The following is a 20072-nucleotide window of genomic DNA, read 5'->3' as shown; positions in this document are numbered from 1 at the left end:
TTGTCTCTATATACATCTATGTGGTGTGTATACACACGATACAAAGGCTACCATATATACATATACAGATTTCATATATACACACACACATATATACACACACACACACATACACAGAGAGAAATACAGATATATATACATGGTGTGTCAAATTTTTCACCTTTCAATTTCCAAACATTAGGGATGCACAAAAGTAGTGATGTTTGCATTTTTATTAGATTTTTTTTAAAAAATTCCATTATTGTTATAAATAATTCAAGGCGGCGAACATATCTAGTAGTCCCTCCTCCTATTTTCCCCGCAATAACAACAACCCTGTGAGGTGGTGAGAGAGAGGGACTGGCCCAAAGTCATTTCATTTTGCATGAAACAAGAAAAAAATACACTCGTGGTTTTGATGATTGGAAAAAATGGAAAAAGGGAGCCTTTTTGGAATCCTCGTGATTATTTTATAATTATGTTTTGCTGTAAAGGAAATCAGAAATTTGTGTTTTTTTATTCTTTCTTGTTGCATGTTTGTGTTTACTTTTTCCCTTCTCTTTCCTTCCTTCTTTGTTCTGTTTCAACTAGTTTCTGTTCGTTTTTAGGTTCTTAAAAAAATAATTAAAATATCCAAACTGTTAGGACCAAGATCTGTTGCCTCATACCGGACACTCAGCATTCCCCGTGATAAATATTCTTATTACATCCGTTACAGGAAGAGAATTTTCTCCTCAATGCAATGGGATTCCTAACTAAATAAAACTATTAGTTAAATCTCCTTCCTCTGATTAAAAATAAAATAATTTAAAAAAACCTGTGGTTTTCTTTCGGTCCAAGCTACCTCTCAGGTTATTGGGAAAATGAAAAGAAAAAAACCTTCATTCTATAAATAAATAATCTTCCCAATTGGGAAAGCAAGACATAAATATAATTACAGTCAAGTTTGTTGTGATGGATTTTATCCCTGGGAACAGGGTGGGATTAGATGACCTCCAAGGGGACCCTACCGCCTCTTACCTTGTCTGCTGAAGAGCGAGAGGATTCCCAACTTGGGGAGGAGGGAAAAGGAGAGGCGGTCTTAATTTGGACTGTCCCTTGCAGGAGGGGACCTGAAACGAGGCAAAAATTACTTTCTCAGGCCGCCGTCCTGTCACTAAAGGGCTAAAACTGCAAGGATGGGAAACTAAAATTCAAAACAAAAATCAGGAAAAAATTTCCAAATGGGTGTCGAAGAGGAAGCTGTTCTCCAGTCATTCTGCCCCTTTCGGTTTCTCAGAAGCAGCCAGGAGAGAACCTTTGCGAAGAGGAGAACCGGGCGTCACATCGTAAGGCCGCAAAAATTGGGTTCGCTACAAGGGGGCAAAATGGCTTGTTGGTCCAGCAGCTTCTCCAAGATGTTGAGTTCGGTGTCCCGTTTCTCCGCCTCGTCCGAAGGGGTCCAGGAGAGGTCGTGTTGCAGCCTGTAGCCGGCGAGGAACTCGTTGGGGCAGTTAGCCCCCACTCCTAGACGGATGGAAGAAAGGAGCGTGTTAAGCAGGGTTCCCCCGAAAAAAAAACAGGCTGCCAACCAACCCCGCTTTTTTTGTGGTTTGCCGGCAGCAGGTTAAGACGGCTGAGGTCTCGGAGAGCGAGGACTCGGGTGAGGGGCCTGCGTGGGATGCAGGGATGGGGCCAGGACCATCAGGGAGTGGAGTGCTGCCTTCGGAGCTTATGAAGGCTGGCAGCAGTGAGGAAAACTGGGACACTGCAATCATCGTAAATGCGAGGCTGTTGATCACGTGACCACGGGGAAATGCTACAACAGCCTTAAGAGTGATAAGTTCTTTTTTCAGTGCCATTGTAAGTTCGAATGGTCATTAAACGAACTGTCATAAGTCGAGACTAGGCGAACAACGAACATTAAAAGTTCAAAATTTAATTTTTAGTGTGACACAGAATTCTCTTTCCTATATACAGAATTTGGAGGTGGGTAGGAGGGGGGGAAATGTTATCTTTTTTAACCCAGAGGATTTACCGCGTCAACTTTTTCTCAGTTTACAAATACCTTTGGGGAAAGCAAGGAGAAATAACGCTGGCCACTTTCTCTCCTGTACAGGTAATAAGTGTTTCCAGGTTTTTTCACAAAGTTACAAGCCACGTGGTGGAGGTCGGCGTCTCTTTTGGCATCTTCCAGAACCTACAAGTTAAGAAAACCAGGTCATACTTAGTGCATAAAAATAGGCGAATTCCCATCAAACATCAATATATATATATATATTTTTGCAATTTTACTTATAGTTTTTTTTTCTTTAACAACCATTAAGTGTTTGGTGACCAGTGAATTGTGTGGGTCAATGTATTTTATACACAATACTAATAATAATACTATTTAGGTGTACATAATCTTTCAACTTCTAACATTTACGTATATATAGTAATTATAATGTATTCTGTTATATCTCGGTATACATAATACTATTTTCCCAATTTCTGCTTTCTACCTTTATTTTCTAACCCTTAACAAAGCAGGTACCATATTAAGAAGTAATTTATATCTACATCATCTCTTGCCCTTTTTAGTATTTCAACTCTTCTTCAACTATGGATAATTCTGGTCTGGCGTCGTGCCCATTATTACCTTTCTGGCTTGTTCTTGCAAATATCGGATTTGTTCTGCAATGACGGTTAACCGGTTGCAGGCATTCGCTCGGACAAACTCATCCGCCTGGGGAGACAAAAGGCCGACTTCTGAAACAGCAATTCGGGGTGGCGTACAAAATAAATTAACAACTCCTCTTAGGTCCTTGGTTAGGACTTTGTTTTTAACCAATCCCAGACTGTGAATCGAATTGAAGATTAAATCAACAATAATAATACCAACAATACCAATAATAATGGGAAGTGTCATTTGTGCATAATAATAATAATGGTAATAATAATGGTAATAATGGTAATACCAGTAATAATAATTTCTAAATATTCAGTTGACTGAGTTTCATGTTTAACATAGAAATTATCATTACATTATTATTAAATTATTAAATATTATTAATAAATGCTGGCAGCATCCCGTATCAGCCATCAGTGCCAGTCAATAATATGTTTTCAAACGTTCATTTGACTTTTATGTTGAATTAATTAAAGTTTATAATAATAGTAATAGTAATAATATGCAAAAAAAAAACCTTGGTTAGGACCTGAACTATTGTTTTTGTCAGTCCCAGACTCTGAATCGAATTGAAGACAATAATAATAAATTATAAATACATAAATAATAATACAATCCAAACAACTAATATATAAATACAAAATCTAACATTTAAAAGGGCAACCCAGCACACAAGAGGCCTCTCTTATATTATATTCGTAAAATTAGGGTTTTTTCTTCATTAACCCCAAATAATAGACTCCTATCGTTGGAGTTCCTTCGTCGTAAGCAGCCAGGTCTCCCTTGGGGTCATTCTGGACACACCGGGGACCTGAGATCCCTCGGCACTCTGCACATGCCCAGAGGCACTCTCGCTCACCTTCTCCACTTGCTCGGCCAAAGCCACCAGATCCGACGGCTGCGACTTTCGAGCGGCGGGGGTCAGCTGCAGACCCTCGGAAACTCCCCGCTCGACCAGCGCCGAGCTCGCCGGCGGAGGAACCGGACGAGCGTCCACTTCCACCCCTTCTCTGGCCGCCATGCTGGGAGGTAGCACAGGCCACGCCCACTCGACTTTCCTATTGGAGGGCTTGCCCTCGCGTCTCAGTGAGAGGGCGGGGCGGAAGGAGCGGAGACGGCTTTTCATTGGACGGATGACGAAAGAGCTGCGTTCGGGGGAACAGGCGGGACTCGCGGGGCATCTGCCAACCGGACGTCTCCCTGTGACAAAAAGGCGGGGCAAGAGCGACTGCGTCATACCGAGAGATAGCAAAGGTTAGAGGTAAACGAAGAATTAGTAAAGGCAGAATGGGGAGTTAGTTAATGTAGAATATTGTGCGTTCAATGTAAAACTTTTTTGTAAGTAGGCCTAAGAATTTATTTAAATTTATCAGCAAAAAAGATGAAAGCTAAATATATTTAAAATAGGAAAATAAAACAGATAGTTATCCTTGCAGGGGGTTGGACTAGAAGACCTTCCAATTCTGTTATTCTATTCTATTCTATTCTATTCTATTCTATTCTATTCTATTCTATTCTATTCTATTCTATTCTATTCTCTATTTTCTATTCTACATTCTATTCCATTCCATTCTTTTATTTTATTCTATTCCTTATTGAACTTCCAGCTGAGCACAGAAGGTTCAAATCTTTTTATTAAAGGCAATATTTTGGGGGTGATTTATGAGTTCCTTGTTGAAACCTCACCCATGGCAAGAGTAATGGTCTATGCCACAACGAATCTGCCTGTCAAATGCTAAGAGGGTTGGACTAGATGGCCTCGGCATTCCCCCCTTTCATTCCATTGGTTTCAAGAGTTTTGCTGCAGGCCCCCATCCTGCCCTTCTGACTATTGCTGAGCCACAAGGCCCATCCTTTCGTAGCCATCCTTTCTTCAGCCCTTTGAATTGAATTGAATTGATTTGGCCAAGTGTGATTAAGACACACAAAGAATTTGTGTGTCTAATCGCACTAATTGACTGAAAAAGTTTGGACTGCGTCCCCGAATCTCCCAGGCAGCCATACCACCCTTCTTAAACCGACTTAGGTACAGAAATTCGAAACTAAAGGACCATCCCGCAGATAAATCCGTGCATTTCATCTTAAAAAGAGAGAATTTGTATCATATCACAAAGTTTGAAAACACTGCAGCCACTTTAAGATGAGTGGACTACAACTCCCAGAATTCCCCAGACTGGCTGGGGAATTCTGGGAATTGTAGTCCACCCGGAGGAGAGGGGGGGCACCATCGCCACGTGTTGCTCAGAGTGAGTGGGCGTGGCCGAAGAACGGGCGTGGCCCGAGTGGGCGTGGCCCCATCCTGCCAGCCCGGGCATTGTGCGCTTCCCTTCGCTTCGCCAAGATGCTGCCCTTGCTGCTTGCCCTGCTCCTGCGCGCGATCCTGAGCGCCGCCGACGGCTCGGGCCCGACGGTAGAGCAGCTCCGCCCGGCCGACGAGTTGCTAGCGGCCGGAGCCGAGGCTTACCACCGCGGGGACTGGCCCGGCGTCATCCTGCAGATGGAGCGGGCGCTCCGGGCACGGGCCGCGCACCGGGAACGCCTGGCCGGCTGCCGGACGGGCTGCGCGGCCAACCACACGGCCGAGGATCCCGCGCGGGAGCCCCGCCGCCCGTTGCGCGACCTGCGCTTCTTCCAGCAGCTCCTGCGCCGCGCCGCCTGCCTCCGCCGCTGCCTGCCGGCCGGCCCGTCTCGATACTACCTGGGCGAGGAGGTGGAACTGGAGTTCCGCAAGCGCAGCCCTTACAACTACCTGCAAGTGGCGTATTTCAAGGTGGGTGGGCTGGGGAGGGTCGCCCCCCCGTCCCGATTGGCACCGCCTCTGCCAACCGCCCCCCCGCATCCTTTTCCTCTTCCCTCCCGGCGCCTCTTTACTGCTGCCATCCAAACCCCAAGCAAGGAAGGGAGGGGGAAATTTGGGGGTGGGAGGGTTGCCCCCACCGGTTGGCACCGCCTCCTGCCCCCTCCCCGCCATCCAATCTCCAATTGAGGAAGAAGGGGCTGGTCGTGATCCCCAGCGCGCAATCGGGGATTTGAGGCGGGGGGCGGGGGAAACTTTGGGGGCCGTGGGAGCCCCGCCCGCTCCGCTCTCCGCCCCGTTTGCCACGTCGGTGGAGGGGCTGCGCCTTCTCTCCGCAGGGTCTCGGCGCAGGCGCGCGGGTGGAAAAGTGGGGCGGGGGGCTTTGCAAATCCCTCCTGCCCCCCCGGGCGTCATGCAGAGGGTAAACTTCGGGGCTGGGGAGGATGGAGGAAGTGGGGAGTGGGCCTTGGCTGGTTTTTGGGGAGGGGGAGTTGTAAATGCCCAAAGTGGAAAGTTTCAGATCGAATCTCACGATCCCCTCCCTCGCTTTCTTTCCACTTCCTTTTCTCTTTTCCTTTCATTCCTTTTTTTCCTCACTCTCTTTCTCTTATCCCTTCTTCAGCTTCTTTTCTTTCTTTTCTTTCCTTTATTTTTCTTTCCTTTATTTTTCTCTCTCTCCATTTTCTGTCCTTCTCTACCTTCTGCTTTCCTCCTCTCCCCCTTATCCCTTCTTCCTCTTTTCTTTCTGGTCATTCATTCCTTTTCTCACTCTTTCTCTCCTACTTTTTCCATTTTCTGTCCTTCTCTCCTCTACCTCCCCCTCTCCTTCTCTCCCTGTTATCCCTTCCTCATATTTCTCTTTTCTTCTTTTCTTTCCTTTATTTTTTCTCTCTCTCCGTTTTCTGTCCTTCTCTACCTTCTGCTTTCCTCCTCTCCCCCTTATCCCTTCTTCCTCTTTTCTTTCTGGTCATTCATTCCTTTTTCTCACTCTCTTTCTCTCCTTTTCCCATTTTTGATCCTTCTCTACCTTCTGCTCTCCTCTCCTTATCCCTTCCTCAGCTTTCTTCCTTTTCTTTCATTTCTTTTCCCTCTTTCTCTCTCTCCCTCTCTCTCTTTCTCCCTCTTTCTTTCTCTCTGTCTCTCTTTTAATCCAAATACAGCCGCATTCTTTCCCCCCCAAAATATCAGAATTTCTCTTCTTTGTCAGATCAACAAGCTGAAGAAGGCTGTGGCAGCCGCCCAGACCTTCTTCTCAGCCAATCCGGACCACGCCGAGATGCGGCAGAACCTGGCTTATTACCAGATGATGGTTGGGGTCAAAGATTCGGATTTTATTGATTTGGAGGCTAAACCCCACATGGTGAGGTCACGTCACAGTTTGATGCACACCCCTTTTTCCCCACCCCCTCTCCCCCTTTTTTTAAATTAAAGGAATTGCAGAACCTTGTAGAATTCTACAGAACTGCAGCAAAAGAGAGAAGAAGAATGTGCAAAATTATAAAAAAGGCAGGAGGGAAAAAATACAACGAAACTTAAAAGCAAGGAAGAAAATCACCCAGGGCGTGTCTTTATGCTATCGAAGCTTTTTTTTAAAATTTAAAATTATCTTGAATAAAATATTTTATTACATTTAATAAAATGCATGAAATTGATTAAAAGTGCTACGTCTTCCATCCCACCTAAGCGATTCTGCGGGGTGGTTTACAACCTATAAATGTGTGTGCGTGTACCATATAATATACGGTATATACGCACATATGGACATATAAACACACACACACACATGGATACATGTATGTGATGTGATGTTTCAGAAGCATAAAGGCAGTTCTCAACTTATGACCACTGTTTTGAGCCCAAAACTTCTGTTGCTAGGCGAGACAGTCGTTAAGTGAGTTTTGAGCTGCTTTACAACCTGTCTTGCAGCTGTTAAAGAGATTCTTCACTGCAGTTGTTAAATGAGTCGGTCGCTAAGTGAACCGTTGACTTTTGCTTGCCGGAAGGTTGCTATTTTAACGACTTGCCATGGTTCACTTAACAACTGCGGCCAAAAGAAAAAGTTGTAAAATGGGGCAAAACTCACTTAACAACATAAACTTTGGCCTCGACTGACATCGTAAGTTGAGGACCACCTGTATTTATGACGGTTTTAGTATCCCTCGATTAAGTGATCAGCATTTGCCATCTTCCCACTTCTGATAAACAGAGCTAGATTTGCTGGTAGGAAGGAGTGGCTCTCTTAGCGACCGTACTGCCTAGCGATGGCCTCGAAGAGGGACGAAAGTCAGGGACTACTTAAAATAGAATTGCTAGCTGGAGATGCTAAGACGGTTCAGCTTTGCTTTCTGGGGTTTAAAGCTGGCTTCTCCAATTCTCTCCCTAGCAAGATTTCCACCTGGGTGTGAGTTACTACACGGAGGAGAATCCTCAGGCAGCCATTTTGCACCTGGAGAAGGCGCTGGATGAATACTGGGTAGCCGACGAGGAGTGCCGGGTCCTCTGCGAAGAGCCGTACAACCACGATGGTTACAACTACCTCGAATACAATGCCGACTTCTACCAAGCCTTTATCGGTGAGCGGAGGGAAAGAACGGGACAACAAGTCCCATAAGGCTCGGCGGGAAGCTATGGGCTGCTGGCTGGGAGAAGGCCATGTATCTGGGATGCCTGACTCGGTCATGACTAGGGGATTCTGGGATTTTATTTATTCATTTAAATTGGTTATGAGCGCTCCGCTCCAATGGATTCTGGGCAGTGTATGAAACCTCCAAAATCCATTTTTAAAAAAAATAATAACATTGAAAGTCAACCAGAAAATAGATGCTGGCTAGGGAATTCTGGGAGCTGAAGTCCATACGGTTAGTTCTCGACTTACGACCATAATTGAGTCCAGCATTTATGTTGCTAAGTGAGAAATGTGTTCACTAAACCAACTGTTGTATCTTGAGGGCTTATCTGTGCATGCTAGCTAGGGAATTCTGGGACTCGAAGTCCACATATGCTGTTCTGGGGAGTTCTGGGAGTCGAAATCCAATGTGTGCTAGCTAGGGGATTCTGGGAGTTGAAGTTCACACGGGCTGCTTGCTGGGGAATTCTGGGAAGTGAAGTCCAAATAGGCTCACAAAGATTACAGGAAGTCAAAATCTACCTAGACTGGCTGGGGAATTCTGGGAGTTGAAGTCCACCCATCCTAAAAGTCGGGAAACGCTCGTCTGTCTTAGAACGATGTCCGAACCCTCGATCCCAATGGCTTCCTGTGAGTAATCCTCTTTTTCTCGGACCTTCCCGGGGGCAGATCATTACACCCAAGTGCTGAACTGCAAGCAAGGATGCGTGACCGAGTTGGCGCAGGAAGCCGGTCAGGAGAAACCCAACGAAGACTTCCTCCCGTCTCACTTCAACTACCTACAGTTCGCCTATTACAACAGTATGTGGGGCTTGGGGACGGGAGTTTGGGGGGGGGGTCCCATTAATTGCACCCCGCTCCGTCTTCCAGGGGGCTCTCGGGGAAGTTGGCTACCTTTAAACTGAGTTTCGGGGCATGTTGGTTTCTAACCTGTTAAGGTAACCTGTTAAGAACTGTTAAGGTAACACCTAAGTATGTGTTTATATGCTGTTATTGTTATTATTGTTATTGTTATTATAGATTTAATTTTCAATTTGATTCACAATCTGGGATTGGTTAAAAAAAAATCAGGTTCTAATCTAGGACTTAAGAGCCGTTAGGTTAATGTCTGAATATATATTATTACGTTATTATTATATATTTAATGTTCAATTCGATTCACAGTCTGGGTTTGGTTAAAACTTAGCAGTTCAGGTCCTAACCAAGGACTTAAGAGCTGTTCAGGTAGCGTCTGAGTATATGGGAATGAATGTCTGGCGATTATTGTGATATATTTCCAGTCTTCCCTTAAAGCTCTCCTTCCACCCTGTCACAGGTGGCCACTATGGGAAGGCAGTCGAATGCGCAAAAACCTACTTGCTTTTCTTCCCGAACGACAATGTGATGAAGCAGAATGTGGCTTATTACGCAGCTATGCTGGGAGAAAACCTGGCCGAACACATCGGGCCCAGAGAGGCAAGATTTCTCCCCCGCTATCCACCCACCCACCCATTCACACACACACACAGAGGCTTGAAAAGAGGGTCTTTTGAGGGGTCCCTTAACCCCCAGACCCATTGGAAGAGAAATCTGGGCACGGGCCTCGGCTGACACTGTAAAATAGGCAGTTAACTTTTCACGAAGAAAAGTGGAAAGTGTATCCAGAGGTCATCTAGTCCAGCCTCCCCCCCCCGCCGCCCAGGAGAAGAATCCACACTGAAGCGTAGGATGAGAAGGTCGGAGGGGGACCTGGGAGGCCATCTAGTCCAGCCCCCGTGCCCAGGGCAGGGAGCCAAATGGAAGCCATTTTGACCCAATTTTCTGCTTTTTTTTTTTTTTTTTGCTGCAGAAAGTCCAGATTTATCGCCGGCGGAGTCTTTTAGAGAAGGAATTACTCTATTTTGCCTATGACATCTTTGGCATTCCTTTCATCGATCCGGTAAGCAAAATGTGTTATTTTCCAAGGAACTGAAAAATAGGATAGACAGATTTAAGGGTGTGTGTGTGTGCATGTGTGTGTGTGTGTGTGTTTTTGTGTTGTTGTGCTGTGCCCTGAAATAGCCATTTTTGATAGTGACTTAAGACCCACAAGTTGGACTTGAAATTCAAACGAAAGTGGAATATTTTGAGAAAATGCAAGGTTCGAATTTAGGCTTTAAGGTGGGTGGACTCCAACTCCCAGCATTGCACGCTGGCTGGGGAATGATGGGAATTGAAGTCCATATGTCTTAAAGCAGACAAAGGAATTCTGGGAGTTGAAGTCCATCCATCTTAAAGCATTCTAGCTCGGGGATTCTGGGAGTTGAAGTCCATCTTAAAGCATGCTGGCTGGGGCATTCTGGGAATTGAAATCCATGCAACTTAAAGCATGCTGGCTGGGGATTCTGGGAATTGAAGTCCATCTTAAAGCATTCTAGCTGGGGGATCCTGGGAGTTGAAGTCCATGCATCTTAAAGCAAGCTGGCTGGGGGATTCTGGGAGTTGAAGTCCATCTTAAAGCATTCTAGCTGGGGGAACCTGGGAGTTGAAGTCCATGCATCTTAAAGCAAGCTGGCTGGGGGATTCTGGGAGTTGAAGTCCATCTTAAATCAAGCTGGCTGGGGGATTCTAGAAGTTGAAATTCATTCCTCTTGAAACCATCATAGTTGAGAAACACAAGTTTTGTTCAGAAAAGTGTGGCTATTTTCTTTAACCGTCCTTATCTTGGCTTTAAAGGACACATGGACCCCGGAAGAAGTCATTCCCAAGAGGCTTCAGGAGAAACAAAAGTAAGACCTAAATGAATCACTATAAGCCAAGGACTAACCAGGATAAAATCACAGCAATAACATAGCTAAAATAGAGAGAGAGAGAGAGAGAGAATCTCTTCAGGATTGCAGGAAAAATGAACCTGGATTGCAGGGTGAAATCCCAGGTTCGGTGTCGCCTCGCGGAAGGATGAAACCTGCCTTCGCTCTGTCTCCGCAGGGTTGAACGCGAGACAGCGGCCCGGATCTCTGAGGAGATCGGTAATCTCATGAAGGAGATCGAGAATCTGGTGGAGGAGAAGACGAAGGAATCTTCCGACATGAATAAACTCGTACGGGAAGGTGAGCTGCCCCCAAAATTGGGACCTGAAGGCCTCGGAAAACCACAAAGGTGCTAAAATCAGGTAGTTCTCGACTTACGACCAGCGTTGAGCCCCAAATTCCTGCCGCTAAGCGAGACAGCGCACCGAGGAATTCTGCCCGTTTTACGGCCTTTCTTCCCCCCCACAGTTGTTGAGGGAAGCACTGTGGTTGTTAAGTCAGTCACACGGTCGTTAAGTGAGTCTGGCTTTTGGCTTTTGGTCATCAAAAAGAGATCATGTGACAGAAATTATGAAATGTAATGATATGATATGAAATTGAATGTTCATGTTTGGATGGAAATATAAAAACCTGGAACCACGCTGTTCACCAAAAGAGATGTTTTTTGAAACATAAAAATAAAAAACTTTTTACAACAAAAAAAGAAAGAAAAACGGTCCCTGTTGTCACTTCGGTGCGGTCGCTAAGTGAACGGTTGTAACTCGAGGATTTTGTTTCCTGCCAAGGGGGCCCATTGGTTTACGATGGGCTCAGGGTTGCCATGAACTCCAAGACCCTGAACGGCTCTCAGCGTGTGGTGGTGGACGGAGTCCTTTCCGAAGAAGAATGCCGGACATTGCAAGCCCTGACCAATGTAAGTCAAGCACTATGGTCTTTGGAATACCTGCCCAGGTTGCACTCACGGAGCCCCCCCTCCCTTTGGGGAAACCACGTTTCGTGGTCCCGTGAGCGAGCGACCCAAAAAAAAAACACTTAACGAATATTTTAAGTTTCTGGGCTCAATTGCAATCGAACGTTTGAGGACTGACTCGCCCATACAACCTACGGCAGTTCGTTTTGTGAGCACTAGATGGCAGCATTTCCTTCTGCTGCGTGAAGAACCAATTCGAACCCAAAATTCTTCTTTTTTTATACATTTTTTTTGGGGGGGGGGGCATTTTCATCTTTTAAATCCGCAGTCCCCCCAATGGGACTAAAGCAAAAAAAAAAAAAAAATTGGAGTTTTCCTTCTGGGATTTTTCTTTTCTTAATCATACAAACTTTGTTTATAAAGTTCTATGATATTTTAATTTTCCTCCTTGTATTGCAGGCAGCTGCTTCGGCGGGCGACGGTTATAGGGGACAGACCTCGCCCCACACACCCAGCGAGACTTTTCATGGGGTGACTGTCCTGAAAGCCCTCAAGGTAAGCCCCCCCACCACCCCCCCACCCCCCAAAAAAGAGCAAAGATCTGGGATTTGGGAAGCTGGTCTCCGAAAGCATAAAAATATAGAGCTAGAAGGGTCCTTCGAGGTCTTCTAGCCCAACCCCTTGCCCAAAGCCAGGGCCTTCATGAGGACTAGAAGCCCAGCCTTTCGAAAGACAGGTCCAAAGCTCGTGGGAGGCAATTTGTTTTTGTTTTTAAATTCCCAAAATTAAATCGATTTCTAAAACCCTTCCCCCAATGGGTCTCAGATTTGGGGTAACCCTGGTTTTATTTTTCCTCCTCCGTGTGGATCTCTCGCACCCCACCCCAGCTGGGGCAGGAAGGCAGAGTTCCCATGCCGAGCGCTTACCTCTACTACAACGCCACAGAGAAAGTCCGCCACGTGATAGAGTCTTACTTCCGCCTGGACGTCCCTCTGCATTTCTCCTATACTCACCTGGTGTGCCGGACGGCCATCGCAGGTGAGCAGGTGGACAACGGCGAGGTGGGGGAGGGGGGAAGAGAATTGATTTTTAAAACCTGGAAGACACAAAGGCCGGCAGGTTGAGGCTGAGAGAGTAGAAAAGGGGGTAAGATTCCCAACCCACCAAGTTTTTTCCTCGCTCAGAATTTCAGGCTCTCCATGAGGACTAGAAACCTGCTGCGTTTTCAGCTTCTGTTTTTCCACCCAAGGGGATTTGATTCAGCCGGGTGGGTGGGATTCGTAACTCGCCGGATGCCCCGATTTGGGGTAAGGCCAGATTGAGCTGTGGGGGAGGAGGGGGTCAAAAGGGATCTCCCCCCTTTCTCTCTCCCCTAGATAAACAGGGGGGCCGAACAGATCCCAGCCACCCTGTGCACGTCGACAACTGCATTCTCAACGCCGAGGCCATGGTGTGCCTCAAGGAGCCCCCGGCGTACACCTTTCGGGACTACAGGTGAGTTTGGCGGGGTCGTCTGAAGCTCCCATCTTCCCCTGCCGCAGGGGAATCCTGGGAGTTGGAGTCCCCCCGTTTTAAAAGTTGTAGTGGTTGAAAAATATGGGCCTAGATCAGTCCAACCTTGGCAACCTTAGGACTTGTGGACCTCAAATCCCAGAGTTCCCTAGTCACTTAAAGACTTGTGGATTTCAACTCCCAGCTGGCTGGGGAATTCTGGGAGTTGAAGTCCACAGGTCTTAAGTTGCCAATTTAATCTGCCTTGAACATTGAGGACTAGTATGTTTTTCGTCCATTTACAATTGTTGTTCTCGTTGTCCCGTTTACACCATCTCAATAAAAACAACCTGATTTTCTCCAGAAAGATCTGGAAGCTTCTCCTTTTAGGATCCGTTCGCTTAAGTCAAGGAAAAAATCAGAATTTATTTTTTATTTTTGGGGGGGTTCCTCAGGGTTTAATCTCCCAGTCAATAAAAGAGATTTATTGCTTTCTAGCGCCATCCTTTATTTAAACGGAGATTTCGAAGGAGGGGAGTTTTATTTTACCGAGTTGGATGCCACGACCGTCACGGTAAGTCTCTGAATTTCTGGATTTCCAGTTATGGTGCGTTGTCAATCATTTTTAATTTATTATTTGGAACCCGCTTTTTCAGTGAATCCTTGCCTTCCAACAGTTCATTTAGCGACTGTATGAAATTACCCCATGCACTGAAAAAAAAACCTCCGTTTTTCACCGTCACCACTTTTGTCCCCATTATCCATATCGTGGTCAAAATTGGCAACTGACTCGTATTTATGACGATTCACTTAACAGCAGCAAGAGAAGTTGTAAAACGGGGCAGAGCTCACTTCCAGTCTCCCGTAACCACAGAAATTCAGCGCATCAGCGACATCGGTTGGGAGAGCAAACCCCAAGGTGGCCTTGATGGATTTTGGGGTGGGGGGATTATCTACTAAAATAGTTTTTTTGCGTGGATCCCAATTTGCTCTCCAGGCAGAGGTGAAGCCCCAGTGCGGCCGGACAGTGGGCTTCTCGGCCGGATTGGAAAACCCCCACGGCGTCCGAGCCGTCACGAAGGGCCAGCGTTGCGCCATCGCCTTGTGGTTTACCCTGGACCCCCGCCATAGCGAACGGGTGAGTGCAGCACCTCCTCAGACCCCGTGGTGGGCAAAAAAGTCAAAATGGCAGCCATCTCGACCTTGTGTGGGTTTTTTTTTTGATAGTGGAGGGGAAATTCGTGCAGCAGGAAAGTTCTAGAGGAGACGGGTAGGGGGTTTCGTGCCGTGAGAAGCTCAGGAAAAAGGAGATTTTTTAAAAAATTATTGAAATCAAAGACTATTTTTTTTAAAAAAAATCATATCTAGTTCACATGCCTTTGTTTTAAAAAGAAAAGGACGATGGGCTCAAGGTTCTAGTCCTCAATGTGCCTTGGAACTTGCTCTGCCTGCACTTCAAGAATTCGCTCTGGGCTTGCAAGAAAATAATAATAAAAAGCAAAAATTTGTTCAAGGCTGCAAAAAACGCCTTTCCCCCCATTTTCTATTTCTTTACTTTTTTTCTCCCTCTCTTTATTGGAGGGTCACAAAGTAGCTAGTCCTCAGTGTCCCCGACTTTTCCTCTCAAGGCTTCTAAAAACAAAAGTCCTTTTTTTCCCCTTCCTTTCTGCTTCTTCTTGACTTTCTTTCCCCCCCCCCCCTCTTTTGCTTTTTCTTTCATGTCTTCCTTTTTCGTCTTCTCAACAAAGAGCGGTTTGTGTTGGTTTTCAGTCCCTTCATAAAAATATTGAATGAAAAAAATTGTACTCAAAACGAAAAAAGATAAAAATGAAAAGGCCCAAAGCTAAAAATAAAATAAAAAAATCTCAGCTTTTTTTTTTTTTTAATGGCCCTCTCATCCACGAATTGAGAGTCAAACCTAAAATTTTATGTCGACTTTTATAAACATTTCTTGTAAATCCTGCCATCCTTCGCCTGGCCTACCTCGCAGGGGCTGGCAAAATGGACGCTGCCTCAGGAATTCTGGGAGTTGAAGTCCACGGGTTGTGTTATTCAATTAAAATGGACGCCCCCGTTTTCTCTCTCTCATTCCCCCTTTTTTTCAACTCAGGAGAGAATCCAAGCCGATGACCTGGTTCGGATGCTCTTCAAAACCGAAGAAACCCAATGGCTCCCCGAAACGGGACCGAACCCCAAAGAGGCCGAAACAGCCCCCAAAGAAACTTCTGAAAAGAAAGACGAACTATAGAGCCACATCTGGTTCAAACAGCGGGATTATGAAATAATTCGTCATAATTTGGGGTACGAATTGGTCTCTGGAGCAAGAGAGAAAACTGACTATAAACAAACAGTGACTATAAAAATACAGGCGGGAGATATCGGGGTTTGCCCTTTCCCCGTTTCTTGAATGGCTGGAAAATTCATCGGGTTGAAAGGGACCTTGGAGGTCCTCTAGTCCAACCCGCCCTGCCCGAGGCAGGAGTTTTCATATACTGCATTTTTTTTTTCCCATGAAATATTCCAGCGATGGAGAACCCGCAACTTCGAGAGACGTAGCTTCATAACTGATAGTCCCCCAACAGTTCGTTTAGTGATCGTTCCAAGTTACGACGGCCCTGGGGGAAAAAGGGACCGTTTTTCAGGCTTATGACCGTTGCAGGTCCCCCGCAGTCCCGTGATCAAAATCGATTGGCAACTGTCTCATATTTATGACGGTCGCCGTGTCCCAGGGCTCACGCGATCCCCTTTTTACGACCTTCCGACCAGCAAAGTCAACGGGGAAGCCGGATTCACTTAACGACCATGTGACTTAACTTTATAACTGCAGTGATTCGCTTAACAACTATGGCCAGAAATGTTGTAAAAATGAGGCAAAACTCGCTTCACAAATGTCTCACTTAACAACCGTTGGGCTCGAGTGTGGTCTTAATTCTAGGATTCACCTAGGATTCACCTAGGATCAACTGCCGCGATCCCCTTAACGGCGGCAGGAAGGGTCGTAAATTGGGACAAAACTCACTTTGCCAATGCCTCAGAAATTGGGGGCTCGATCACGGTCGTAATTCGAGGACTTGCTTTTATAAATACATTTTTCGCAAACCTGTTTGTGAGTCTCTTTGAACTCTTTGCAAAGGATATTTTGAGACGGACGGTTTTTGAGGCTAGAGAGGGAAGGAAAAATTTAATAAGAGGTAGGAAGACAAGGTATATTTAAGGCGTGGTCTTCATCCAAAGATTGGAATGCTTGAGAAAATAAAGCTGGTTTTATTTCTAGGCCCGGAAAAACAGACTCGCAAAGAAAGGGGAAAGTGAAACAATTGTGCTTTTTAAATTCATTTAACCGGGCAGAAAAGCTTTTCTTGCAAAGGAGGGATCGAAATGAGGCAGAAAGGAGAGGGGGGAGGAAACCTTAATTTTTTTTTTTCTAGGAAAAACAGGCGGGAAAGTCCCCATCTAGGGGCCCCACTCCAGCTCCCATCATTCCCAGCCCGGCCAAAGGGTCAGAGAGCATGAAGCTCACCACCCTTGGAAATTTCCCTTGGCAGCAACTTGGATGGAGTTTGGTCCCCTCCAGAGCAAGCAATTTGTGACTGGCGTGGACTACGTCTCCCATCGTCCTCATCTCTTGCAAGCCGGCATTCATTAAGCCGTACACACGGTTTTTGCCGCCTCGCTTTATAACGGGGGCTTCCTCTGTACGTCATCGTTTGAGGCAGGACATTCTGCCACCTTTGCCTCCTCCTCCTCCTAGCCAACTGTGGTTTATCATTTCGCCTGGTCCATGCCGGCTTGTTTTTTTTCCCCACAAACCAGGATTGGGAAAGCTGGCTAGTGCATGCATTGGCTGCAGCTGCCGAGGGAGGGAGGGAGGGAAGTGTGCAATGCGAAATACAAAACCCAACACGACAAATTCCTCCTCCGCTGTGCACAATGGACACCCATCTCCAAGTTGGAAATATTTAACCGCCGTTCTCATTAGCAATCAGCTCACGATCGGCCTCCTGGTTTCACCTTAATTGGCTTGTTAACGGGTCAGCTGCTTCTCAGTTACGGCCGCCTGCCTCTTTGGGGGGGGTGGGGGACAGTTCCCAGAACCCCAAAGGAATTCACAGCACCCTCCCCTCCTCGGTCTAGACTACTGCAGGGCAGCGTTGCTGGGGCGGCCCTTGGAGACTGTCCGTTCCTGCCTGTAGATTCACTACACATCGTACGTCGCATAAATTGCCTTTGGCGCGGTCCTTAAGCGAATCGCTGCTGTTTGTGAACGACGTCACCTGGTCGTTACGTGAACCGGGCTTTGTTGAGGGGAGGAGTTGCCAAGGGCGACCGTCAGACCCCTGAAACAGCCATAAGGACGAGGATAGCTGCTTTTTTTTCCCCAGCCTGGCTGTAGCGTCGAATGGTCACTAAATGGATGGGTCGTAGGTTGAGGACTCCCTGTCGAGTTCCACGCACAATTGAGCCCCTAATTTTGGGCTGCTGAGTGAAACGTTCGTGAGGTGAGTTTTGGCCCGTTTTATTTTTTCTTCTCCCGGTCCTTAAGTGAATTAAGCTGAAACTTAATTCTCCCCAGGATATTCTCCCCAGAATACTACGTCCGTCATAAATACGAACTAGTGGGCCAAGCCTCCGAATTTTGATCATGTGACCTTGGGACGCTGCGCCCATCATAAATACGAAGCAGTGGGCCACGTATCTGAATTTTGAGCACACAACCACAGGGAAAAGGCTACCATGTTCGTAAGTATGAAACACGGCTTTTTTCAGTGCCGTCGTAACTTCGAGCGGACACTAAATGAACGTATCAGTCAAGCACTACCTATATTGAAGTAACACCTGTAATTATTTGAACCGGGTTTCTTATAAGAAGCCCGAAGCAACTTTTTTTTAAAAAAAAAAAACACCCCACCATTAAACAGCAAAAGTTGCACACGTTCTCGCCAGGCCCGTTGTGTGTCAATGCCTGTTTTGTTGACAAAGACGCAACCCACTCGGATTCCAGTCGAAATGGCAAGCGGCCCCCACAATTTTCGGACACAAAGCTCGCCTTGCTTCCAAATGCAAAGGTTAACCTTTTTAGCATGCAACTCAGGTTCTTTCTGACAGAAAAGGCTGCAAAGCGCTGTGTGTGTGTGTGTGTGTGTGTGTGTGTGTTGTGTGTGCAAGCGCACGCGGAGGGCCCTTCCAGCTAGGAATGCCCTTGTGCACACAGACCATCCCAGGGCTGAGTGCAATTCTACGTTTTGTTTCGTTTTTCTGGGTTGGGTGGGCGACGTTTTCCCCCCCCAACCTGGTTAGAAGTTTCATCCTTGCCATCATGGTTTGCGAGGCAACAGACCCAGATGTGTAGAGCCAGGGGCCAGGAGTGGATAGTGGTGGATGGCTGGAGGAAGAGGGGAGCGAAGAGGAAAACCTGGACCCCGATTCTTGGTGGGGTGTTCAGAGAAATCAGGGTACTTTGTAGAAGGACGGACCGACTTCCGTGCAGAGAAAAATCTGGGAATTTCCATTTTATTGGAAACGAAACCACAATTTGGACAATTTTTTCTCTCCGAAATAGAAAAGGACACAAAATTAGGCGTCGGGTGTCAAGAAGAAACTTTGCTCCATCCAAGAAATAAAGGCAGAATTTAGACCTCAAAATTTGGAGAACGGGCAGGAATGACAAAACTAACTAAGTATATATTATGTATTTATAATATTGCATTCACTATAGTATAGTTATGGTATGATATTGTATACACACACACACACACACACACACACACACACACACACAGTATATACACAATAGAAGTTGTATTACATGTACACACACAGCGCATACCTCTGGGTCTGCTGGTGGTCTCTCATCCTGGTGAGAGTCCGGCTCTCATACTCCCAGGGGGCTTCCCAAGGACATCCAAACGCTCCTGTTTTTCAGGCTGCTGCTCACCATCCACCTCAGCTCCCATTTTCCTGGGGGCCTTCCCAAGCTCATCCAAACACTCCTGTTTTCTGGATTGCTGGTCAGCGCCCACCTCCGCCTCTCCCGTAGCCTACATCTCTCCCATTCTCCTGGGGGGCTCTTCCGGAGCTCATCCAAACGTTCCTGTTTTCTGGGCTGCTGCTCAGAGCCCACCTCTGGCTTTCCTGCTGGTCTCCCATCCTGGCAACAGCCCAGCTCCCATTCTTGGGGGACGACTTCCCGAGTGCATCCAAACGCTCCTATTTTCTGATCTACCACTCAGCCCCCACCTCAGCTCCTATTCTCCGGGGGTCTTCCCGAGCTCATCCAAACACTCCTGTTTTCTGGGCTGCTGCTCAGAGCCCACCTCTGCCTTTCCTGCTGGTCTCCCATCCTGGCAACAGCCCAGCTCCCATTCTTGGGGGACTTCCGAGTGCATCCAAACGCTCCTATTTTCTGATCTACCACTCAGCCCCCACCTCAGCTCCTATTCTCCTGGGGAGGTCTTCCCGAGCTCATCCAAACACTTCCTGTTTTCTGGGCTGCTGCTCAGAGCCCACCTCTGGCTTTCCTGGTGGTCTCCCATCCTGGCAACAGCCCAGCTCCCATTCTTGGGGGGCACTTCCCGAGTGCATCCAAACGCTCCTATTTTCTGATCTACCACTCAGCCCCCACCTCAGCTCCTATTCTCCTGGGTGGGGGTCTTTCTCCCCGTGGGGGTGGGCCGGGGCGCTTCCCGAGCGCATCCAAACGCTCCCGCTTTTCCGGGCTGCCGCTCAGCGCCCACCTCTGCCCGGCTCTCCCGGTGGTCTCCCACCCTGGCGCGGGTCCAGCTGCCGTCCGGCTCCAGCCGCTGTCAGCCCGCCCGCCCGCCCGGAGAAGGAGGAGGAGGAGGAGGAGGGTG

The 20072-nt window shown here is 46.9% G+C and overlaps 2 protein-coding genes across 2 annotated transcripts; one reads left to right on the top strand and one right to left on the bottom strand.

The window, feature by feature from the left end:
* Window positions 1-197: 197 nt before the first annotated feature.
* C16H1orf50 (chromosome 16 C1orf50 homolog) lies at window positions 198-3681 on the bottom strand. The gene is made up of 3 exons (XM_087944658.1): window positions 3489-3681; window positions 2600-2686; window positions 198-2158 (listed from the first exon to the last, which is right to left on the bottom strand). The coding sequence occupies exons 1-3, from the start codon at window positions 3648-3650 to the stop codon at window positions 2012-2014; spliced, it is 396 nt and encodes a 131-aa protein (XP_087800784.1). The 5' UTR covers window positions 3651-3681; the 3' UTR covers window positions 198-2011.
* A 1202-nt stretch (window positions 3682-4883) lies between these two features.
* Window positions 4884-16323, top strand: P3H1 (prolyl 3-hydroxylase 1). The gene is made up of 15 exons (XM_087944653.1): window positions 4884-5399; window positions 6634-6786; window positions 7810-7999; window positions 8722-8853; window positions 9368-9507; window positions 9881-9970; window positions 10747-10799; window positions 10999-11120; window positions 11606-11733; window positions 12190-12285; window positions 12618-12768; window positions 13107-13224; window positions 13720-13795; window positions 14219-14359; window positions 15332-16323. Exons 1-15 carry the CDS (start codon window positions 4971-4973, stop codon window positions 15467-15469), a joined length of 2157 nt encoding a protein of 718 aa, XP_087800779.1. The 5' UTR covers window positions 4884-4970; the 3' UTR covers window positions 15470-16323.
* The last annotated feature ends 3749 nt before the right edge of the window (window positions 16324-20072 follow it).

This window comes from Notechis scutatus, chromosome 16 (assembly GCF_049901735.1).
Source record: "Notechis scutatus isolate UNSWTSFEM ecotype Mainland chromosome 16, rNotScu1.2, whole genome shotgun sequence".
NCBI lineage: Eukaryota > Metazoa > Chordata > Lepidosauria > Squamata > Elapidae > Notechis > Notechis scutatus.
This window is presented reverse-complemented; position numbering and strand designations above follow the sequence as displayed.